Raw genomic sequence first — 23,460 nt, forward strand, 5'->3', positions numbered from 1 at the left:
TCAGTTGGAATTTCTTTTAATTAAAAGACCAAGGGACAAGAAGCTCCTTTATTACAGTACATTACATATGGCTCTTATATAGAATAAAAGTCAAATGTTTCTACCAGCACCAGACTCTTACTTGTAGCAGGTGAGCAGTGAAGCAAGATTTCTTTTACTGGCTTTGAGATTGTAATACATCTTTTACATGCAGTGTGTTCTTTGGTAGTGGAAATTATAGAATTTGAAAAGGGAAAAATGTAAAATTTGAGCATAGTACTTCTCACTATAAGCTATTTATACAGACTTCAGAAAAATGTCAATCCTAGTAAGATTTTTAAATACTTCTTAAAAACTTGCCAGTTAGCTTCTGTGTGTTCAGACACACAAAACAAGTGAATAATTAGTTTTTAAAATATCTCCCATGATGTTTCTGGTAATTGGGCTAATCTGAAGGGCATGGAATTCTTTGAACTCCTGTATGGATACTTTCTGCCCTTCATCTTCCCCCAAGCACATCTATAAGGCCTCCCATTTTGGCTCAACTTGCTAATATGTTTTAAGTATGTAAACAATGACAGCAATAATTTTCAACTACTACTATGCCATAATCAACACTTTGCCTTTTACTATACGAGAATATGGAAGTTGAAAAGTGATCAAGGTAAATCAATTACTGAAAAAAAGAAAAACCTAGAATGGAGAAAGGGATATCAAATGATTTTGATCTGTCATGACATCAAGGCCCCAATATATGTGATGCCACAGAATTTCAGTTTTGGTTGGAAAACTGATATTCCTCTGCACAGTGAGCACAGAGCATATTTCTAAAATGGTTTTAATATTACCAGATGCCAAAAATTTGTAACAGCATTTGCCTTTTAATAGAAACTTGTTCCCATTGTGGATCCAGGATTGAAGTATTTTAATATCCTTGGATACTTAAAAGATTAGTATCATAATCATGTAATTACATATGGAGTTATTTCACTTAAGCCACCTGCACTGCTACAGTTCTAAACTCATCCTAGAGAGATTTAAAATAAATAAAGTGACTGAACTTTCTCTCATAGATGGGTTCTAAATTCGGAAGACTTTCTACTCATAGAGCTGCCAGTGTAATCAAGAGTGTATAGCAATGATGCCCCTGATCTTACAGTCCTTTATACAACAGTTTGGACAGGAGTGACACACTGTGCAGGAGAGCTGGCTCTTTCTGAGGATGAGGTTGATCGGTTAGAAATCTCTCTCTGTAGTTCCTCTACTTTTTTCTGAAGCTCTGCTCGTTTAGCAAGAAGTTCTTTGTATCTGTTGTGAATAGGTTCCTGCAAGAGCAAAACATAAAATATTCAACTAGGAAATCCTGACCAAAGAGTCAAATCGTTCCCTAAATGTTGCAGTGTATGTTCTTTCAGCTGTTGGAACCAGTGGCACCTTTCCAACCCATCAGTGAAGTTAAATATAGGGACTATGGACACCACTCATCTTTCCACTGGCTTTCCCAGTGCCCCTGAGTATTTCCAGAGAATAACCTGCTGTGTAGGTGCTCCTGAAACTGGTACTTTTCCAAATACAACAAATAATTAACACAATTAAAAGTCAGTAGTCAGAAGAGTCCCTATTATTTACAGGTTTTTAGTCTTAAACAGTTCTAAGTAGTTAATATTCCATAAACATATTCACAGTAGACCAGAATTTTGTTCAGCTTTTAACTTTCCTAAAGCTACTTTCTTCAGCTTATTAAAACAAGACCCCCTAGAGGTTATCCAGACAGAGGAGGGAAGATGCGAGAAAAGAGAGCAGTGATATGTCTGATGTCATACAAGCAGTCCTAAGAACCAGGTATACTGATTACCCTGCCCCAGTATAGTACTTTTTCTACTATACAGTTGTAACTGTCGATGGGTAAAGAGTAAAGTTTCAAATATGCACAGATAATCTTTCCAGCTGCTTTTAAGGGACAAAGTTGCATTGTATGAATGAAAATTCCCATTGTATATTGTACAGCACATACCTGTGGTTTCATCCGTGGATTCCACCTTATGTAATATCCTACCCAGAGCTCTAGGTGGCGCATGCTGGCTACTGGATAAAGGACGTGATTGGAATAGCTCCCATAGAGAGGATTAGTGAAGTCTTCCGCCTGGCTATTTATGTAAGACCACAGTGACACAGTCCTTTTAGGAAGATTCTGTAGGCAGGAAAAATAGGTAAAGATTATCCACCACCTAAGCCATTTACACTTGAGATGAAATTTGTAAAAAAGTACTTTGTCGTCATTAAAATCTCTTTAGAGGATGTCGACTTGGAGACTTCAGTGATAAACCAACTTATATTAAAATCAGAGGGTACTGGAAAACAGTCTGCATTTCCTCAGATACCATATGATCCAACAATTCCACTCTTGTACCTATCCAATAAACGGAAGACATGTCTGTATGAAAACTTTTTTATAGATGTTCAAACCAGCATTATTCATTAATAGTCAAGAAGTGGGAACAACCCAAAAGTCCATCAACTGATGATAAGTAAAATATATCCACACAATGGAATATTATTCAGCCATAAAAAGAAATGATACATAATGTATGAACCTTGAAAGCATATTAAAGGAAAGGAGCCAGACACAAGGTTTACATATTAAATGACTCCATTTATATGAAATGTCCAGAAAAGGCAAATCCAGAGACAAAAACATTGGTGTTTGGCAGGGCTGAATGGGGAGTGACTATTAACAGGTTTTCTGAGGTGATGAAATGTTCTGAAATGAAAATGTGGTGATGGCTGTACAACTCAGATATACTAAAAACCAGTCAACTATACACTATCAAAGTGAATTTCATGGTATGCATATTAATTTTAAAAAGTATTAATTTCAAAAGTTTTTTTTTTTTTTATCAATGATTCCTACCCAAGGCTCTCAAAAAATAAAACTATCTTTGAAACTTAGTTATGCTATTTCTAATGAACATTCCTTAAGTTATTGAGTGCCTGCTATGCATAGAAATATTTATTGCATGCTAGACACTGAAACATAAGGTGAATTTAAAAATTTAATACCTGCCTTTAAGGAAGTCTAGGAAATACTACATAGCAGTTCTGTGGCATTTTGTATCGCTTATTTAATAATCTTCATAATTTTACAAAAGGAGACATTAACTTCCCCAAGCAAACTGTTACAGAAAGTGATAGATCCAAGATTTGAACCCAGCAACTGAGCTTCAGTGCAAGTACTTATTCCTACTGTGCTTTATTAAATAAAACATAAACTACTTTATAACCACATTTTTTAGAATAAAAGTTGATGCAGAGGGAGATACTAATCAAGATGACTAAGATGTTGATACATAGGATAGACAAGTTTTGAGAAAGACGTAAAACTTGAAATGTAATCCTTACACCATTTCTTCTTAATACCAACCCCACTTAACAGTGATACCTCTGGGGAAAAGTGGGATAACGAAAAACTTTAACTTTCCACATATTATCTTTTATGTGTTTGAATTTTTTTACAGTATTACTCTACAACTTAAAAAACTCAAAAACTTAACCTAAAATGTCTCCATAAATAGGATATACTTGGGAATTTGAGCTGCCTATTCACTCAAATATACATTTTCTGCTAATTAAATTTTTCTGCACCTACTGTAAAGGATTTCCATTCTACATAGAAAAAAATGGTACACTGGTGCTCCCTAGATTTCACATACTTCAGTTCTCTTTAGCAGAAACTACTTCCCACCCATGAACTCATAGCAGACAGATAGCTAGCACCTTCAGCCTTGTGACAAAGATACTTCAGAATATATCAGTTCCAGATCTATGGAAGGAAGCAATCAATATTATAGCATGTAAGATAAAGTATGACCCAAAAGAATGACTTCAGTTGAAATCTATCACAGAGTACATTCTTTTAGGGAAAAGTATACAGTAGAGATAGTATGGGTAAGGTCATGTTTCATATTTTACCTCTTTTCCTCTCTGTTGTTCACTATTACAGAGGAATGTTCCGAATAAGCAGCTGTATAGGTGGTCCAAAATGGTAATGAGAAAATACTCATTGAATTCAAATGCGGTAGGAAACTGCAAATCGAACATCACAAACACATAAATTAAGACATTCTTCAAGCATACTCATCCCTGTCATGGGTAGATCCTTTGAGGTAGTATTTAAAAATAAGTTAAACATTCAAATCTACATTATTCCAAACCATTATGGCATTATTTGTATGATTTTCTTTTCAAACATCGTGTTATCACTTTAACGACCATGATGTTTCTGTATCCGCTGTATCTGCTAACCCTAAACTTGCAGGCTGAATTTTGACTTATGCAATTCTGGCAACTCTAGGCATTCTCTGCCAAAAATGACCACAAACAACATTAAGATTCTTTAAATTTTCAACAACATAGTTGTTTTTCTAAGGATTACACAAAAAAATGCCAATAATGTCTCCAGAACATGTTAGCAATACACAAAAGTAAACATCTAAGGCAGATAATTTACAAGTTAATTAACCTATTAAATACTTAGGTTGCTGAAAAAGTAATTGCAGCTTTTGCCACTGAAATGGCAGTTACTTTTGCACCGACCTAAACTTTTCAGGGAACATCCATCCCATCAAACCAGAGTCCCTTGTAAGCCACTATTTTAGCAGAATCTAACAAAAAGAAAATTCACTCTCTAACCCAAGCCAGGGGGCTTGACTGGATGTCTTAGTTTTACACAACACAATTTTAGGGGACTAATGAAATAAAAAATTACAAACCCCCGTAAGTTAGAAGGTTTCGTTTAATCCATCCTATCTAATATTTCAGAATTATTTGAAAGCTTCTATGTAAGGTTCTACCAATTATAGGGCTGTATGTAAGAAATTATATAAATATTTAGATTGCAGACTGTGAAAATACACATTGCTTCCAAGTTTTTACTTCTTAGATCCCTTCCTTTATAGTGGAGGAAAATAGTATAAACAGCATGTAAATGGAACAGGGATGAAAACAACTTTGCCTTGAAGTTTCCTACATTTTAGCAAGTATAGACAGGATAACATGACAGATTTCCTAACAATAAAGGGCCCTTAGTAGGCCTTGAATAATTTTTGTGGCTGTGAAGCTGAATGAAGCAGATGATCAAGCAGAAGATGACCAAGCATTTCCACAACAAAAAGCTAATTGTAAAAAACTCAAATTCCATTTATTCCTTTAAAAAATAAATCCCATCTCCTGTATTTGTTCACACTCTTAACAGCCTTTTTATATAGCCAAATATGAATGCATCCTGAATCACTAAATAGCAATCCCAAGGATCTAAGCCTGTGATTAGTTTTTCATCTTCTTGGCAAAACTATTAGCTCAGTTATGAGAAGACAGCTTAATCAGTAGGCATTTCCTCACAAAGAAACTAAAATAGCAGGGCATTAAATGCAGCTATTGCTTTTAAAATCCTAAGCAGAAGAGAACTATTTTGTTTTATTTACATGTTTAAAATCTAAAAGGCCCTTCAACAACTGCTTCCTGATCTCAGGACTGAGGTGACAGAGATGAGGACGGAAATAGGAGGAGAGGTATAGAATCTGGCTATCATAACATAGTTGGTTCTGTTTTGACAAATGTGCTATTCAGGTCTCTGTACTAGTATTCAAGTATTTATAAAACCGACAATTGCTAACAAACGTTACGACTAGCTAATATGCTTTATATTCAGGAAGAAAATATACAGAAAAACACTAGGTGTATAAAATAAAGACAGCTATAAAGTATTTTAGGTTCTATCAAAAATACAGATTTAAACTGATTTTCTTTTATTTAGTGCCATGCTCAAAATTAGAGTTAAACTACTTTTAGATAGAGCATATAAAAAGTTAACAAAATTAAAATTACTAAGGAAGAAATGTATTATGATGTACTCTTCTCCCATCCAAGTGCTCACAAGGCCTGACCCTGCTTAGCTTCCAAAATCAGATGAGATGGGTGCATTCAGGGTGGTTGGCTATAGATTATCATGTACTCTTCTTTGCAAGAAATTGGTAAATGTGCTTTTTTTCTAACAAACATATCAGAACTGATATTCAAACACATCGTTTCCTTCAAGGTATTCACTTTGGAAAGCAGTACACACAACCATCAACAATACCACGGTTTCAAAGAGCTTTCCTACTCCTTTCATGGCAAATTTGATTTTTGCCAACAGTCAAAGGTTATTTAAAACTGAATATGGTAATAGTCAAAAGTGGGGTCCTAGTGTTTTGGGTCACATATCCAAAAAAGGATTGTAGGGACTTAGGTAGTAGATACACTGCCTCAAAGCCAATTCCAAAGGAAAAAGTCAAACCTAATCCAAGAAAGAACTCAACATTGTTAAATTAGGTATATAGCACCTCTCCCTCCCAGCTCCCAACACACTGAAGGTCTGATTTATAAACCAAAACTGAATTGCATACACCTTTTCAGTATATATGCTAAAACACTAGTCTCATCATATTGTAGTCATAGCTACAAAAATGCTTCATTTAACCCAACATGTTTCTAAATAATTCACCCATGCAGAAATGCTTATGGAGGCAAGGGACTATTAAATATATAATTGATTATTTCACCTGATTACCATTCATTTTCTTTTATTGAAATAGTATTTTATTGAAGCTAAAAATATGCTCCTAAATAAATATGATCCAAAGCCAAGCAGAGCCAGCACTTGCCCTACTTTAAATTCATATGGCAATCTAAGTGCAAACAATTCAGACTTCTAGTTGTTTGGGGGTCTAACAAAGCCTTAGGTAAATAATTACCTCCCAATGAGCTGCATTCAACAGGGTTTCCAGATGGTTTTTCTTGAGTCAGAATTAAATCATCTTTTTAAGACAGTGACCCCTTGCCTCATTAATAAAGTCATCTCATAGTAAACCAGGTGTTTTCTCAGTCCCCTCTGCTCTTTCCAAAAGATTAAATTCATTTATATTAATATTTCAAATTTGTTAGAAGTTCTAAAAGCCATAATAGCTCGCTCCATGCCAAAAAATAAAAAGAACTGAATGTAATATGTGCCTCCCTTGTTATGCTTCCTATATAAACATTTTTCCCTTAAAATACAAATTTTCAGAACGAGCAGATAGAAAAATTTTAAAAAATTAACAGTTAAAGTTACTTAAAAGATTTGATTTTGCTTGTGATACCTAGCTTATTTTATCTCCACTCTTAGCAATATGAGCTTCTAGGTGAGCCTGTTTAACACTATTTGTTCAAAACAAAGGATAAAACCTCTTGGGAGTTGTTATCAATGCTACTCATTGAAATGCTAATAGAATCAAATTGTCAAGTGTTAATCTTTAACCTGATTCATAATGTGACAATAAATAATAGCTCTCACATGGACATGGAGATGTTACAAGAATTTCCATTTAATGACCTATAGGATAATCAGTGACCAAATCTCCCCACTCTGACAGGAAAACTGAAAGGAGATATATAAGAATAGATAGGCCAGATAAATTACCTGTCTTGTCATCTGCCAGACACAGTCAATAAATTGAAGAAAAACAGGCGATCTGTCTGCATCTGCATGGTTCTTATCTCCATGGCCAACTCTCTGAAGCAAAAAGTGAAATATATGAACTTTGGGGGAGTTTTCATGTTTTGGTGGAAATAATTTTTTTAAAAAATAATAATTGGTCAATAGTCTAAAAATTTTCAAAGTCAGGTTCTGTGGTTCACACCTGTAATCTCAACACTTTGGGAGGCTGTGGTGGAAGGATCACTTGAAGCCAGGAATTTGAGATGGGTCTGGGCAACATAGCAAGACTCCATCTCTACAAAAAATTTTTAAAAGCCAGGCATGGTGGCATGCACCTGTAGTCCTAGCTGTTCAGGAGGCTAAGGTGGGAGGCTGGCTTGAGCCCAAAAGTACAAGGCTACAGTGAACTATGATTGCACCACTGCACTCCAGCCTAGATGACAAAGCGAGGCCCTGTCTCAAATACATAAAATTTTTCAGAGTATTTTAAAGAGCATTGCAAAGTAAGTAAAAAATCACCCACTAGCCTGCCAAGCAGAAATCTATTAACATTTTGATGTGCAAACTGCTGAGATATTTTCTGACACAAGTGCTTGTAATACGAATTACTACTCTGTTTAATAAACCCAGATCCTAAAAAGGTTGCTAATAAAAGATGGAAGCAGTCAGAACTCAGAGGCCAGATTTTTGTCCTAGAGATTTTAATTTCTCTCTTTGAGAAATAAGTTACATGGACACTGGCCTTAGAAAGCACCACTCTCTGTTAATGCCTTGACCAGTGAGTGAAGGGTACCCGCTATCTTAGCGCTGATGTGTCTTTATTAGGAGGAACCCTATTAGCACACATCTTAGAAAACCTGCCAAAAATGCTTGACATCCACCCTTCAAGCATGCAGTCATCTACCTAGTTTCTCAGTTATTTCCTCTGAGGACCTTTGACTCAGATAACTGAAAACAGAATCCTGCTCCTTACCCAAAGCAGAAATTCTAAATGTGTGGTCCACAAACATCCAAGGGCTGTGAGGTCAAAACTATTTTCATAATTTATTAAGACATTATTTACCTTTTTCAGTGTGTTGGCATTTGCACTAATGATGCATAAGTTATGAAGGATAAAAATTCTGGTGCCTCTGCAGGCATCAAGCAGGGCAATGCTTGTAATTAAAACTGCATTCGTACCCACTGTATTCTACCACCAGACACTCGCAGTTAAAGAAAGGAAAAAAATCGATTTTTCTTATGCCAGTGTGCTTAACAAGGCAGTAAAAATCACTAATTTTATTAAATCTCATCCCTTAAGTACACTTTTTTTTAATGGCCTGTGTGACAAAACGGGAAATATGTGTAACTCTTTGCTGCTGCACGTAGTATGGTAGGAGATAGCACTTTCTCATCATTTTTATTTGAAAGAGAAATCAATATATGCACTGTGCTTAGACTTAAAAAGAGTTTTTTTTGAAAATGTACAATGTGAATTATCACTGAAAGGAAAACAACTGACAGTATTTGTTGTCAATGAAAATATTCAAGCTTTTGAGTGAAAACTCAATTTTTGGAGAACTTTTGCCCACCGTAATGAGCTTAAAAATACTTGAAGGCTTTTCTGACAAAATCAATGGTGGTGATTAACAAGTGTGATTTTATGGTATTATATGACGAAATGCATTTACATTTGGAAGATTTGTGTAACTCAATAAGCCAGTACTTTCCAAATAACCAATATGTGATGTTACAAAACCACACATGGGTAAAAGATCTATTCAAAATGGAAGCGAGACCAATGGAATTTAATGATTAAAAAATTCATTAATTTGATTTTGGATTCCATATAACAACTAACCTCTAAGAAACTACTGTTTATCAAGTTCTGGCATAGTATCAAAGAAGAATATCTACAATTCCCTGAAAAAGCTATTAAAATACTTTCTGCTTTTCCACTTATATATCTGTATGTGGTTAGATTTTCTTCATATACTTAAAACTCACAAAACAGATTGAAGGTAAAAATAAATATAAAATTCAGCTATCTTCTATTAAGCCAAACTCATTAAATTTGTAAAAGTAAAACGATGCCAGTCTTTTCATTAAACTTTTTGTTTTGGAAACTATTTTTCCATTTAAATATTATTTCTGTTAATATATAATAGGCTTACTTCCTAAATTAATATTTTTAAATTTTTTTAAATTTAATTTTCAATATGGCAAATATTGATAGATATAACTCACATAAAGTTCTCTGGGTGACAAGTTTGGGGAGTTAGGAAAAAAAGCTATCCATAATTGTTAACAATGTAAAGGGGGTCCTAAAACCAAAAAGTTTGAGAATCATTACATTAACCTTGTGAGCAAATCCTCTTGCCTGGGTGCCCTTTAATTGTCAAAATTCTATTTTCAGAATATAACTAGGAAAAAAAAAGAGGGGGAGTAGGTAACCAGAGTTAGCAATTTAGGAATCCATAGCAACTTCAAACACCCCAAAATGTTTGATTTTGATCACATTTATATGAACATGTGCAGCTTTGGCTGACTAAAACTTTATTCTTTGAAGTAAAAGTTTGTTTTAAATGGCCATTTCATGATAAGTACATTGTGTAGAGGGCGGCAAAATGTGAGCCATCTGAATAAACACCCAGGTGCCCAATTTTATTTAACAGTTCAAGTTCAAAAGAACAGACTAACTTTAAATGTCTCTTTCAAGTTACAGTTGACCCTTGAACGACACAGAACTGCACAGGTCCACTTATATGCAGATTTGTTTCAGCCAAATGCAGGATGTGGAACCCACATACACAGAGGGCCGACTTTACGTGGTCCCTGCAGGGCCAGCTTCAGAAGTTCAGTGTGTGTGGATTTTGGTCTATTCATGGGGTCTGGGAACCAAGCCCCCACATATACCAAGGGACACTGTATAAACACTGCTAGTATACTCTGGTAACTACTGGATACTAAAGGTTAACATTACAGACAGCATCTGGGTAAAGACCCTTCTAAAAGTTTTTCAACTATTTAGGAAAACGCCTGCCCAGAAACACCCATAGACAATCACTGAATGATATATGATGTTTCCCAGTGGAGATCACAGAAAAGACCGGGTCAGATGCTTGACAAATAGCTCTGGCTCCAGACTAGTCATGTTAGGGATATCCTAATGCTTTCCAAAGCAAGCAAAAACGTTTGCCCCACTAGATAAATGATAATTTCGAAGAATATCTTATTTTAAAAAACGTATTTTTTTCACATGCCTTGGTATCAAAAGTCAAGGTTCCTTACTTACTAGTTGAAATCGATGTCCAAAACTTAGCCATTCTTTCTCCACAAGGACTTCAAATCCTCGGATAGTTCGATAGTATCCATCCAGCATGAGCATGGCAAGGGAAGTGAGCTGAGCTGTGCGATCCCAGCCATCACTGCAATGCACTACCACAGACGTCTTCCCTGATTCTACCTTGTCAGCAATCCTAAGAGCTCCTGCAAGAATAAGCTGGAAAACAAATTTTTTTAATAAATACTTCCTTCTTCAAAATTTACTAATAAAGCTTATGAGGGATCACTATTTCAATAACATGAGGAAAAACATTTGTCCCTTCCTAAGAATAATTTTTTTAAATGGTAGAAGATACGTAAATTTTGCTTTTAAAACTAGAAAAACCTCATAATTGTTGACTCCTATTAATTTGCCCAATGAAATAGCCAAATAAAAAGTACCTTTGGGTGCTAAATAAATCATGGTGTAAGATTCTTCTTAGAAAAGTTCTAAAGAGATCTGTTTCTAAGAATCATCAAATATTCCATCATCTATTTAAATAAAAATAATTGATATGGAAATTGAAGTTTTTTTATGATTTGAAACAACGCTTACTGAAACTAAATTGGGACAAGTACGTGAAAGCAATAATACTGGATCTCTTTTGAAATATTCTATAGCATTTATTGTATTGTTTTGACTAAAGATTTTTATGTCACAAAGCATACAGCAAGCATAGTATAAACTTTAGAGTGAGCTACTTTTCTGTAACACTATGCATGAAAATTCACAGATTAATATGTCAATCTGTTATTTAAAATAACTTAAGCTCTTATTTTTTTAAATATGCAGAAATCCTTTACAAAATAACTTACCTTTTCTGAAATCGATCTTGAGTTAAAACTAAATTATTAAAAATAATTAGATATAATCAAGAAAGAAACACAAAAGTATGGTATCTTAAAAAAAAAAAAAGGACAGTACAGCCTATTCTTCCCTGCAATGGCCATATCGTATTATACCTGAAAAAGAGTATAGTTCTACCTACACAGATGAGAATGAAAGAAAACAGATTATTAAGCTTGGAAATATCGTAACCTCCCCTCGATCACAGCTATTAGCATATTCTGGAAATGGGGTACTATGACGATCTTGACATCAGGATATCAGAGGCATTTGTAAGCCTGAAGTGCCTAGACCCCATTCTCCAATGATCCTAATTCCATATTTTAAATAAATTCCACCTATAATTCTAGTGCATATACAAAGTTAAGAATCACTAACCCAAAGGTTTAGTTACGATTGGTCAGGAAGAGTTATACAAAGTAGTAATCGTTCATTCATTCGTTAAACATTTATGGAGTCCCTTACTAGAAGGCAGATACTGTTCTAGGCACAGGCCATACAGCAGAGAACAAAGTTCCTGCTTACTGAAGTTTACATTCTATTTGGGTAAGGCCCACCAGTCACAAATAAACAAGGAAATATACAGTATACCAGATGGCAATAAGTGAAAACCCTCCATAGAAGTTATAGGGAGTGCTGGTAGAACTCTTATTTTGTAAAGAGGCGGGGAAAGGCCTCTCTCAGGTGATATTTGAACAGAGACCAGAAGAGAGTGATTGAGTGAATAAATTTTCTTGGTGTGATAAGGATTGGGGGAGAATAAAGTAGTTTAGCCCAACTATATGTCTTATACCTCCAGGGAAATTTGATTCTGTTATAGCCAGCCTTTTAGAGACCATGTTGTAGCTGGAAATTAAATACTTGGAGTTTTCAGAATCAAACACAGAGATTTATGTTAGTTCCAAATCAAGCGTAAGACTGTATATTTACACATCACATAATTTAATAAATGGGCCACATGAACATGCTGAGTAGTGTTTATACTTTGTGATTTTCAAGCTTCTAAGCTTCTCAAAGCGGAAACAATAGTAAAAGTGGTCTATTTAAAATTCTTAACTCAGTTTGGTTTTCTCTTCAATTGTCTGAACTTCAGAGATTTTAATGTGAGTAGAAGTATCGTTCTTATCATGAAAGAATGCATTTCCCATTACCTCATAATATTTATATATGTGGTTACATAAGTCTATATTTTGGTGAGTTATGTTACTGACAGACCATATCTGAAAATATGATAACTATATTAGCATGTTAGGTAAATTAGCACTGACATGTGCTCTGCAAATGACTTAGCACTCAGTGTGGCTCATGCAACCATTCCACCTCATTTTCCTGATCAGAATGGTTTTCACATATCATGCAACTAATATTTACTGGGTACCTATTCACAGATAGTGCTGCCCTAGCTCCTGAGAAGACAAAAATATATATATAGGATTTATCCAGTCTTGGTCTTCATAAATTAGCAATATACATTGGTTGACACACAAAAGCAAACAAAGTACAGGCTAGTTCCTGACTAGACAGAAAGACAGGGTAAAGAGTTCAGAGAAAATGGAAAAGGATGCAATCTGGGAAGACTTTACGAAGAAATGAAATATGAACTAGAATCTGAAGGATGGTTCGAATTCAGATAGGATGGCGAGGGGGAACGAAAGAAGTACAACAGAACCAAATGCACAGTATAAAAAACCAATTCATTCAAACATTAAAATTCAGTAGTAATTCCAAGTATCAAAGCATTTACCCATTTTTCATTGTTAATATTAAAAGCTAATATAAACAAAGGAGTAGAGAAAGTCTTTGTTTGGGATATAGTAACACACACCCACCTTAATATGTTCTAGCCAATGAGTAGATTCCAAGTTAGACAACCAGTGAGTTTCCTCAATGTTGGGGTACACAATCTCCTTAAGTTTTCGTAAAGATTCTCTCATAACATGAATATTGTGGATATCCAGAAAAACTAGTTCAGCATTTTGATAGGCATCTTCACTTTCATAACCTCCACCCTTTGCCTGGAAAAAAGCACACATCATGGAAAATCATAAATGAATGCACATCTGTGGACAAGTGACATAAAATATCCAATAGCATAAAAGATGATACATATTACTGGAGACCAGGAAAACTCCACGGGAAAATGGATGGCTCAGGACAGCTTATTTAGCACAACCACTCGCTTCCTCATGTTCTTCTTTACCAAATGAATATATACGTACTCTGACTTGCTCATGTGGCCCATTATTAAAATTAAATGTGAAACACATATGAGGGTATTTAAACATTGTAAAGCACTAAATTTTCCCAGCCCATACTTCAACTTCTACCCAAGCATAAGTTCTTATAGAAGACTTCCTTTCATATATACTGAAATTACCAGACTGTAAGTTTCAGGTGCTGCGATCGCATATCTGGTTTACCTATGCTGCTTCACCTCCCTGCCTCTTCACCTCATTTTAATCTTCATATCTAAGAAATAAACTCTTTGCAATCAAAATGACCTGCTTCTTTTTTAACCACATAATTCTTTTTAAATAAAAAGAACAAGTATAAAAGCACAGAATGCTATCATCATGAATGTTCTCAAAGACTGAAATCTACATCTACAGAATAGAATGAGAAAATATTTGGTGTTCAAAATAAGCTATGGCTGGAAAGAAGAACCTAATTTTTCTGGACTTAATCTTTTTATATTTCATGAATAAAATATTCTATCTTCTACCTAACTCATGTGTAAAATCATACTTCTTAGAGCCCTAATGGAAACAAATTAGGAAAATACTGGAGCAGCAAATATAATTATATAAAATTAAGTGATCATATGACCCACATCTTTGAAAAACAACAGAACCCACGAACTCATAAACAGCAACAAATTACTGAAATAACAGAAGTTCAGCTTCCTTTCTGACACTGAGAGTGGGAAATCATTTGGCACAATTATAGAATTAACAGTGTTTCAATGGATACCTGTTAACAAGGATTACTTCTGAAGAGTGGGAATAAGAGAGGAACTTTCAATTCAAATTTGTTGCAACATTCTAGAAAGACAGCAGCGGTAACAACTATATAGAACCTGTCACAGAAACACATAGAATGAAAATGTCCTGGAATCAAGTAGTGGTGATGGTTGTACAACTTTGTGAATATACTAAAAGCACTGAAATGTACACTTGAAAAGATGAGCACTTTTCAGTAATGGTACCTGCTGCTGTAGTCAAGTTGTTATGTCTTCTCTCTCCTTCCCTCCTCCTATAGATTTGGTCAACTGAACCAAAATTTCAATTTCCATAATGCTAATATTTATTCTGCTGGAACAATCAGCTACAGCTGACTGTCAGTCAGTCTGAATAACTTGTTCAGGTGGAGGACGGTCAGAAGAGGGCACCACTAGTCACTGAGAACACTAGTTTGCTATTCCTAGAGCAGGACTATACAGGGACTTCAGTGAGTCATAAACTCAGTTGTCAAATTTGGAGAAGTGGGAAACTCAGAATAACTGAACACCTAGTTATTATGTAAGTAAGCACAAGGTTATGCATTATTTTTTATTAAATGATGTTTGCTCCCAAAACAACACTGTTAGCTATTATTCTCATTTTTACCAATAAACAAATTGAGGTCTAAAGAGGTTAAATAACTCAAAATCACACCATCAAGTTGAAGAGCCAAGACTAGAACCTATATCTTTACCAGTGTAGAGCTTGAGCCCTTTTTACTACACTGTGGTCCTGCCAAACTCAGCTGATCCATGAAACCATAATTATAATTACTAAGAGACCATCTGACCTTGTTGGCAACAGCATTAACACTTGGCCGGGCATCAAATATAAAGATTTTGTGAGATTGGGCATTGGAATCCATGATAGCTTGAAGGTATTTTTCATCTTCTTTGCTTCGCTTTCCACTCACTCCAACCATGGGCTGGCTACACCGAGTGACTGTGGCTTGACTTTCAGGATGAATCCATGATAAAACCTTAATGAGGAAAAAAAAGGTAACACACCTTTTACATACTTCTCTGTTTATAATTCTCAAAAACAGTACTCAATAAATCTCTGCTTTCTAATTGGATCCAAAGCCTGGCCATGAAAGGACATCTGGGGCTGCTAGGAAAAATTATCGCCTTTCTTTCAAGCCAATTCTGGCATGTGGAAAACTTGGTCTAATTCTTTAGTCAGATACTGATTTAGGAAAGTCGTTGATTACTGGGAAATGTTACCTCCTGGAAAAAATACTTTGAAACAGGGCTAAGTAAACCCCACTTAATATATTAGCAAAACTGCTCAGTTCTAAAAGCCTTTAGAATCTATGAATTTTGTACCTAAAATTATTTAAGCTCATCTTTCTAAGATCCAGTTATAAATTTGTAAGGTGTTCTTTCTAGGACTTAAAAAAAAAAAAACATTTATCACCATGACTAAAGAATATACAATAAGATAAATAGTGACTAATACACAGAGCAAACTTTGCTTTTCAGTGAAGAATCATGCAATTCTGTGCAGTTTATCTAATACCCATATCACACTCTCCGGAAGCCTCTTTAATCTAAGTCTTTCCTCTAGTTTTAACTTTACTAAATAAATCAATCTCCAATATCCCCACGAAAGACCTGCTGCTGTAGCTATTTATATCCTGAATCCATTCTCCTACTCATTAATCTCAGCATTACGTTGAGTAAAAAAGCACTTGCAAAGGCTCATCCAAACTCCAAACTTCCTACTTACTGGGATACGGCCTCTTGATCTGAAGGATCCCACTCTCTTTAATTCTTCGTCAGGAATATTTGCTGGCACGACCAGGAGGGCAGGGTATGTATCACAAAGTTCATATCGTTCATTTATCTTTGTTATTCTCCAGCTTTCATTTGGAATTCCCTACATGTGAAATGAAACATAAGACAAATTACTATCTAACTAAAATATTAAGCGACACCAGGACAGAAGTCATCCTGTTCAATCTCTCTGACCTCTACTGTCCATCTCCTAAAGTGCTGGGATAGCTGTTGTCAGCCTGTGGTACCAGGCTTTTAGGATTAGATATTCTGATATAGGGATATGTATTCATTTGTGGAACCCAATTCCCAATTTGATGTTAATATAACAGACATTAATTCACTAAATACTGAGTGTGGGCTTGTGCTAAGCATATTCAGGAGGAGGGAGGAAACATTAATACTTCAAATGTTCCTATTCTTTTTTTGAGACAGAGTATCGCTCTGTTGCCCAGGCTGGAGTGCAATGGTGCGATCTCAGCTCATTGCAACCTCTGCCTCCCGGGTTCAAGTGACTCTCCTGCCTCAGCCTCCTGAGTAGCTGGGACTACAGGCGTACGTCACCGTGCTGGGCTAATTTTTGTATTTTTAGTAGAGACAGGGTTGGCCAGGATGGTCTCAATCTCCTAACCTCGTGATCCACCTGTCTTGGCCTCCCAAAGTGCTGGGATTATAGGCGTAAGCCACCACACCTGGCCAAATGTTCCTATTTTTTTTTTTTTGGAGACAGAGTTTCACTCTTGTTGCCTAGGCTGGAGTGCAATGATGTGATCTCGGCTTACTGCAACCTCTGCCTCCCAGGTTCAAGGGATTCTCCTGCCTCAGCCTCCCCAGTAGCTGGGATTACAGGCATGCACCACCACGCCTGGCTAATTTTGTATTTTTAGTAGAGACAGGGTTTCACCATGTTGGTCAGGCTGGTCCTGAACTCCTGACCTCAGGTGATCCGCCTGCCTTGGCCTCCCAAAGTGCAGGGTCTCATTCAGTTTGACTGGATGAGTGACTTTGTTGCCATTCATCTATACAAAGAAACATCAGAAGTCAGGCACCAAGTGTCCACCAGAGTACTACATACAAAGCTATCACTTATATATGTGAAGTACATTTTTCACTCAGGTACTAATGGATTTTGCTAATCTAAAATATATTAGAAAAGTAAGGGAAGCATGCAAGGCAAAATAAAAGGCAACAAGCAAGAAAAATGTTTAAAACAATTTTTTAAAAATATATCAACTATTGAGTTCTCGTGCTTCTTCAACATCTGCTATTTTATAGTGTAGTACTTCACATTATAGGATTACTTAATAAGACAACTGAAATTTTCCATCCTTCACTGTATACAAAATTCAGCTATTAAATGATTGGACTTAAGAAAATCTTTTAAATTTTATGATCTCTGAAAATTCTTATCAAACAAAAAGACAGAATTGAAAGTGAAAAATACATTTACTGAGCATCTATTATGTGTAGGCACTTTGCCAGCCTCTTTACACCCAAACACAGATGTATTTTACTGTACTCAGGTTTCATTAACTTCATTTCATAAAGAAACTATGGCACAGTTTGTAATTTGGCCAAAGCTATACATTAGGAAGTAGCAGAGAATTCCATGACCATTCCAAATCTGTCCTTTTTATATAAAAGTACATTATTCCTCAAGAAAAATTTACTATCCTAGTTCACTAAATTGTTGTAAAAATCTCATAGAGCAGAATGTACTCTCCTTTAAAGAAGTATTTCTCAAGCTGTTGCCAAACACCCAGAAGGATGTTAAAATTAAGAAAGAAAATTCCCTTCCAGCAAACACTCTCAATAGCGCTTCTATTTATCCCTAACCGTTCTTTCATTAGTACCTTACATCCTGTTTACCCCATATAATTAGCCTGGTCCCATCTTGCTCCCTATGGTCTACATCTTTCCCTCCCTCCTGATTTCCTTGACTTCAGATATTCTGGACAACTTTAAGATGAAAGTTAAACCCTGCACCAGGCTGCTCATTATCTTCATACAGATTTTTACCCATGACTTATTTCCACAAGTAAAAGGCTTAATTAGAGGTTTTTAACAAAATATTTACGTGCTGGCCGGGCATGGTGGCTCACGCCTGTAATCCCAGCACTTTGGGAGGCTGAGGTGGGCAGATCACTAGAGGTCAGGAGTTCAAGACCAGCCTGGCCAACATGGATGAAACCCCATTTCTATTATACAAAACTTAACCGGGAATGGTGACTCATGCCTGTAATCCCAGCTACTTGGGAAGCTGAGGCAGGAGAATTGCTTGAACCCAGGAGGTGAGGGTTGCAGTGAGGTAAGATCACGCCACTGCACTCCAGCCTGGATGACACAGCGAGATTCCATCTTAAAACTTATTATAATATATATATACACACAATTCACTGTACTTTTTAGTATAGCATGTGAATATATACTTATATATTTCATATTTTATATATACGTATATATTTTTTATATATACGTATATTTTCACATGCTATACTAAAAAGTACAGTGAATTGGCAAGTTTAAAGAGATGGTATTCATCCAAGAAACTTGGTTATCGTCTTTAACTCCTCCCTCTCCCTTATCCCTTACATCCAGTCAATGACCAATTTCTATGATTTTGCCTCCGGAAATACCAGAAGTTTGCTCACTTTTTTCAATTCTTACCACCACTTCCCTAATTCAGGCCATTATCACTTCTCTCCTGTCCCTCTATAATCCATTCTCTACACTGCCTCCACAGTAATCTTTTAAGATGCAAAAGGGATTATGTCATTCCTCTGCTTAAAATCAATGGCTACTTATTGCTTTTCATATAAAGTATGAAGTCCTTTACCAGACTTAGCAAAGCCCTCTACAATCCTGCTTTCTCCAGATCTCTCCCTTGCCACTGTATGCTCTGGTCTAGTCTATATCAAATGTCTTTCAGCTCCCAGATGGCTTCATGTTCTCTCCCTACAGTACTTGCTCTATCAGACTATTCATTACATTATATTGTAATTGTTAATCTATTTGTTTGAATGCTCCATTGAACACAAACTCTTTGGGAACCTGGACTTTATCATTTTGTTTCATATTTTAGCCACTAGTATTTAGAACGTATTATATGAATTTGATAAATGTATAAATGAATAAATCAGTGAACCATAGGAAGTTTCCATAAGAAGCAAAATCAGTTTCCAAAGTTTTCTTAGAAAACATGCAGTCAGAGCTAAGAAGGTCAGATCACTTGAGAAGCATACATCGGAGAGCCTAATGCACCATCCCCCAACTCAGAAAGGTACTCTCGTCTCCCACTCCACTTCCCATATCCTTGTAAAATCACTACCAGGAGAACCACTGTTCTCATGGGGAATGTCACATTATTCAGGTAAGTAGCAGGGTGGGGTAGGAATGAGAACCACTGACTTAAATTACCTTCATGGCTACCTCGTTCTTAGATATGCTGACACGCCTATCTTCACTAAAAACTGCCTTTCAAGCAGAAAACTGGAATTGGCTAGCCCTCAGACACTTTCTTTGTAGACAGTACTAAAAATATACTGACAACTATTGATCTTTGGTATATATCTACTCTCCAAACAAAATCACTGCCCTTCAGTATCCACTTGTCAGGGTCAAGTTATTACACAAACAAACTGAAAGGATTATGGCTTTCTTAGTTACTTATATTCCAGTTCTAAGGATAAATTCTGTTTCCCTTGACTGAAGTGACTGTTTTCCAAGTTTGTTAAGTAATGCATGTAACTTTTGTTGGGTATTTCTGCAGGAGACCATGCTCGTTACCTTTTTTGTTTGTTTCTTGAGATAAGGTCTCTGCACTCTTCACCAGGCTGGACTGCAGTGGTGCAATCACAGCTCACTGTAGCCTCAACCTCCAGGGCTCAAGCAATCCTCCCACGTCAGCCTCCAGAGTAGCTAGGACTTCAGGCATGCACCACCACGCCTGGCTAATTTTTGTATTTTTTGTAGAGATAGGGTTACACCATGTTGCCCAGGCTGGTGTCCAACTCCTGAGCTCAAGCAATCCTCCCACCTTGGCTTCTCAAAGTGCTGGGATTACAAGTGTGAACCACCACACTGGGCTGCTCATTATCTTTATACAGATTTTTACCCATGACTTGATATTTTTCCTTTTTTTTTTTTTTTTTTTGAGACAGGGTCTCACTCTGTCACCCAGGCTGGAGTGTAGTGGCACATTCATGGCTCACTGCAGCCTCGAGCTCCAGGGCTCAATCAATCCTCCTGCCTCAATCCCCCTGGATAGCTGTGACTACAAGCATGTGTCACCACACCTGGCTAATTTTTGTATTTTTGGTAGAGACAGGGTTTCACCATGTTTCCCAGGCTTGTCTCGAACTCCTGGGCTTGAGCAGTCCTCCTGCCTTGGCCTCCCAAAGTGCTGGGATTACAGTTGTGAGCCACTGTGCCCAGACTGATGACTTGATTTTTCTTGGCCTTATCCACAAATTCCATAGTCCTGTGTATAATCACTACATATTGTATATGTCCTTCAAGAGTAAATTAAAGAAACATTCTCCTATATGACAAACCTAAACAGTTATTAATAGCTTTGCCCATTTTTATTTACTTATTTTTTGAGACATGGGGCATCTCACTGTTGCCCAAGCTTGAGTGCAGTGGCATATTCACAGCTCACCACAGCCTTGATCTCCTGGGCTCAGGTGGTCCTCCCATCTCAGCCTCCCAAGTAGCTGGACTACAGGTGCACGCCACACCTGGCTAATTTTTATTTTTTTGTATAGATGGGGTTTCACTATGTTGCCCACGCTGATCTCAAACTCCTGGGCTCAAGTGATCTGCCTGTCTCAGCCTCCCAAAATGCTGGGATTACAGGTTTGAGCCACTGTGCCCAGCCTTTGCTCATTTTTGAAGAGATATAGTCTGATTTCTTTTAACACTATTAAGTGTAGATCTATTGAATGAATGTGGCTATCATTTTTTTAGTGGCAGCACATGATAAAGCCAGTCATAATACCTGTTTTTCAGAGCCTCACAACGCAATAAATATAATAATCATCATTTGGATAGATTTTTGCAGTTTACAAAGTGCCTTTCTATATGTTACCAATCCTTCAAACATCCCATAATGTGGTATCTATCACCAAGTAAAAAATGAAGGCAGTGTGCCATAAATGACTCATTCAAGAGCCTACATCTAAGTGTGAGAGTAAGAACTAGAGCTAAAATTCAAAACTAAGTCTTCTAAATGTGCTAGAATTACAGTGTGGTGGTAACTGCACAATTTCGTGAATATGTTAAAAAGCAGTGGACTGTATACTTTAAAATAGTAAATTTTATGGTATGTGAGTTGTATCTCAATTTAAAAAAACAGAAAGGTCTGTATGTTTGAAGATGGTACCATCTCCAAAATATATTAATGAAAAAAGAAAAGCAGAGAAGAGTGTGCATGGCATGCTACCATATGCTTAAAAAAACAATACCCAAACATACATACACAAGCTTTGTAGACATGAAACTTTGAAAAAAATACTCAGGAAACCAATAATGTCATTTCCTAAAGGGAGGGGAACTCGAATGGCGGGGGGGACACAGGGTTGTCCTGGAAGGAAAACCTACCTTTCAGTATACCCTGCTGGACCTTTTGAATTTTGTACAGAATGCAAGTATTACCACTTCCTCTTTTAAATTTAAAGGGGTGAAAATGAATAATCTGATACTTTATCATTAGTCCTTAATTTTAAGAGATCATCTTCATTTTCTTCTGTAATAAACTTAAAATATATCCAAGAAAAAAAATCTTAAAACTACAGCTTCTAACTAGTGTCCTGACTCCATTAGAACTTTTAGTTGATTCAGAGAAGTAAGTCAAAGACCATAAAGCATCCATACCACTTTATGTAGAAGCCAATGCTCTATTCTTACTGTCACAATTCCTAATCTCATAATTCTCTTTCTGTATGGGTATAGTTGTTCATTTACACTTTAACTTATTTTTTCTTTTCAGTAATAATTTATTTCTTTTATTTAGACACAGTTACCTCATCTGCTTTCCAAAGTTCTACACTGAACGCTCCTGGGACAGCAATTTGTTCCCAGACTCCCAAAGAGTAGTCCTCATTTTTATAATTTCTAAAGACACTTGCTATACTTTTTCGTTGCTTAGTCATCTTCTGACACTGGATTTTTGAGTTAGCACAAATATCCTAACATGTTTCTTGTATACTCTTGGCTTTTAGTTGATTCCCATTTATTTTGTATTCTATTTCATATTTTGCCAATTAACTTTATAACTAAATGAGGAAATTTCAACTTCACTTTCCACATGTAAGTGTGGTAACAAGCCCCACACTTCAAGTCATTTAGATATCTTTAGCTCTCTGGTGGTGGTTCTTTACCTCTACTTATTGTGGTTTTGTAAAACCACAATTAATTAGAAATGTTATAATTAAAATGCTATGTTTGAAATTTAAATACAAAAGTAAAAGCTCAAGAATTTTCATATTTGAATTCTAGAATATTCTAGATAACAAATCGAACGATTACCAAGAAATAATCAGTATGTCTTAAATTCTCAAGAAAGCATAGTGGACAGGAGGAAAGTTAAAAATAAAGAAAAGACTATTTTAGGTGGGGCTTAAGTAATGCAATATAGAGACTTTTTGGAAAGTGGTATACTGAAGGAAGAATAGGAAGAATGATATACTAAAACAGATTTCAAGATTGAATTCTGCTTTAATCTGTTACTGTAGTGAATTACTGTGGTATGAGATATGCTGGTTTTCATACATGGTTCACCCAGTTTTCTTTGTAATGAAAAGAATACAAAATACTAAAATTGAAAGAAAAGAAAGTACATACCTGCCTTCTATACTCTAAAAGAGGGTCATATAGTTTCCATCCATTTTCAGGGAATACTTCTTTGTATTCAAAAGCAAAAAGAGGCTACAAAAAAGTAAACAATGATAAGAGCTAAAAAAAGATATTCACAAAGGTAATGAATCAGAAATGTATCCATATATCCAAAGTTTTCATTTATTTATCTGCAAGAACAGTTTATGT

At 35.9% G+C, this 23,460-nt stretch overlaps 1 protein-coding gene across 3 annotated transcripts in view; it reads right to left on the reverse strand.

Moving 5' to 3' along the window:
• The window catches only part of LOC105484316 (myotubularin related protein 2), an 86,046-nt gene continuing 62,586 nt past the window's right edge, over positions 1-23,460 (reverse strand). For all 3 annotated transcript variants that reach the window (XM_011745822.3, XM_071075491.1, XM_071075492.1), the window contains 9 exons: positions 23,260-23,343; positions 16,370-16,519; positions 15,432-15,620; positions 13,472-13,657; positions 10,767-10,973; positions 7,475-7,567; positions 3,949-4,062; positions 1,994-2,170; positions 1-1,304 (listed from right to left, as the gene is read on the reverse strand). In XM_011745822.3, the coding sequence (XP_011744124.1) occupies positions 1,143-1,304; positions 1,994-2,170; positions 3,949-4,062; positions 7,475-7,567; positions 10,767-10,973; positions 13,472-13,657; positions 15,432-15,620; positions 16,370-16,519; positions 23,260-23,343 (1,362 nt within the window). In that variant the 3' untranslated portion in view covers positions 1-1,142. The remainder of the gene's footprint in view (positions 1,305-1,993; positions 2,171-3,948; positions 4,063-7,474; positions 7,568-10,766; positions 10,974-13,471; positions 13,658-15,431; positions 15,621-16,369; positions 16,520-23,259; positions 23,344-23,460) is intronic.

Source organism: Macaca nemestrina, chromosome 12 (assembly GCF_043159975.1).
Source record: "Macaca nemestrina isolate mMacNem1 chromosome 12, mMacNem.hap1, whole genome shotgun sequence".
NCBI lineage: Eukaryota > Metazoa > Chordata > Mammalia > Primates > Cercopithecidae > Macaca > Macaca nemestrina.